The sequence below is a fragment of the Solanum pennellii genome, chromosome 5 (assembly GCF_001406875.1).
Source record: "Solanum pennellii chromosome 5, SPENNV200".
Classification (NCBI taxonomy): Eukaryota; Viridiplantae; Streptophyta; class Magnoliopsida; order Solanales; family Solanaceae; genus Solanum; species Solanum pennellii.
Genome location: NC_028641.1, coordinates 7,834,369 through 7,836,685, shown reverse-complemented (window position 1 = coordinate 7,836,685; position 2,317 = coordinate 7,834,369). Strand labels below are relative to the sequence as shown.

Here is a 2,317-nt window from a genome sequence, read left to right as displayed (position 1 = left end):
AATTCACAAACACATTATGAATATCTTTAGGTTGGCTTTGCTAATTCCATCAAAAATGAAACTAAACATTGTTGCGTAATTATAAACGAAAAAATAATAATTATGTTGAGTTGACATAATGCGTATTATATACATATGTGCTACTTCTTCATAAAGTTTTATTTTAAATGTCTATGATTACCATGTTCAATTCATGAACTAAAAATTAGACTAGATTAACAACAAAATTCAACTTATTAATAAAAATTTACAATTTGCAACTTGTTTAAAGTTTAAATGATGATTATTATTTTTTGAACAAGAATGTGGGGCAAAATGGACAACTTGCAAAAAAGAAAAAGAAAAAAAGACAACTCAACCACAGCTCCCCTTAAGTCCAAGTCAAGACTCTTTATATATTCCTTCCCTCTTTTCTAAAACACAAAAAACCCACACAACACTTAAAAACACATATTCTCTTGTATATTCCGCCGGCAATATGAAATTCCGATCATGGATTTCACCTTCTTCCTCCGTTAACGCCGCCGCCGACCACCCTTTTCCGCCACTAAAAGGGATGTTTCCCGATGATGCAAGTAACTTCTCCGATTTACCCAGTAGTACTGCTTCACCGTCATTATTTTCTCAAGAAACAAATTCTCTCAGCAGTTTACAGAGCAATCTCTCACTTTTAACTTTACCTTCTGTTCCTTCTCTGCAAAATCTCTCCCCTGCAACTTTAAACCTCGCCATCTCCGCTCGTTGCGTAAATTCTCTAAATCCCAGAAATGCCCATGTCACTTTCCTTGCTATGCATAACAATCTGTTATATGCAGCTTCCTCAAATGAAATCAACGTTTTCGAACTCATAAATTTCACACTTATCGATACTTTCAATGACAAAGACCCATCTTCTGGTTCTGCAAAATCTGTTAGTTTCCTCGACGGTAAAATCTTCACTGCCCATCAGGATTGTAAAATCCGGGTGTGGAAGTTGACACCCAATAAGCAGCATAAACTAATAGCAACTCTCCCGACGCTTGAGGATCGATTACGCCGGTTTGTGTTTCCGAGTAGTTATACAAATGTGAGAAGACATAAGAAAAAAATGTGGATCGAACATCATGATGCTGTTTCTGGGTTAGCTGTGAATGAGAATTTCATGTGCTCTGTTTCGTGGGATCGGTGTTTGAAAATTTGGGGAGGTTCGAAATTACGGTGTATTGAATCGATTAAAGCTCATGATGATGCGATTAACGCTGTTGTAGTAGGGAAGGACGGAACAATTTTTACAGGTTCGGCTGATAAACGAATTCGGGTTTGGGCGAAACCGTATGCAGAGAAGAAAGGTAAAATTGGATTAATTGCGACGTTGGAGAAGCATAAATCGGCGGTGAATGCATTAGCGTTAAGCTCCGATGAGTCTGTGTTGTTTTCCGGCGCCTGTGACCGGTCGATTTTAGTGTGGGAAAGAGAAGACAGTGCGAATTACATGGTGGTTACGGGTGCATTGAGAGGCCATACGAAGGCGATACTGTGTTTGATCAACGTTTCTGATTTGTTGTTTAGTGGCTCGGCGGATCGAACGGTGAGGATTTGGACACGTGGGAATCAGGGACAGTTCTGTTGTTTAACGGTACTTGATGGACATCGAACACCGGTGAGGTCATTGGTGGCGTCGCCGGCGGAAAGCGGTGGTGTTAAGTTGTTTAGTGGAAGCTTCGACGGAGAAATTAAAGAGTGGCAAATTGTGGTTTCTAGTTCAAGTGGAAGTTGATATTTGTATTTATTTTTTTCTCAATTTAGAATTTTAGAAAATAGATTTTATGTACTAACAAGTTTATTTTTTTTTTATAATTGTTTGAAATTTTATTTGGAATTTGGTGCTCTTATTTTATGCATTTTTTCCAACTTGACTACTTAGAAATAGTCAAGAAATTTACTAGGGTAAATGTTCAAGTCTTTTAAATCTTGAAGTGTTTATATAGTCAAATGGTGTTCTATCTTCATACTTATATGATATGATTATATATATATCAAATGTTTGACCACTTTAACTTATCATCTACGTAATATAAATTTTTATATCAATGTTTATTTTAAAGATTAATACTTTACTCTTGCTTTAAAAGGTCGAATGCTAATTATTCTTGTCTTTTAATATTTTTTTTAATCGTTAGATGAGTAACCATGGATATTTTGTTATTTGTTAATCTATATATGTAGTGAGTTATGTAGGTAGTGTTTTCTGGGATATTAGCGAAAATAATCCATATATATATATAATGTTTGTTTGCTAATATTTTCAATCTATATTATTTACACCTCATATTCAGTA

The 2,317-nt window shown here is 35.3% G+C and overlaps 1 protein-coding gene across 1 annotated transcript; it reads left to right on the top strand.

Moving 5' to 3' along the window:
* The first annotated feature begins 403 nt into the window (after nucleotides 1-403).
* Nucleotides 404-1,988, top strand: LOC107018731 (protein JINGUBANG). Its single transcript, XM_015219291.2, has one exon. It carries the CDS (start codon nucleotides 479-481, stop codon nucleotides 1,754-1,756), a length of 1,278 nt encoding a protein of 425 aa, XP_015074777.1. The 5' UTR covers nucleotides 404-478; the 3' UTR covers nucleotides 1,757-1,988.
* Nucleotides 1,989-2,317: the final 329 nt, after the last annotated feature.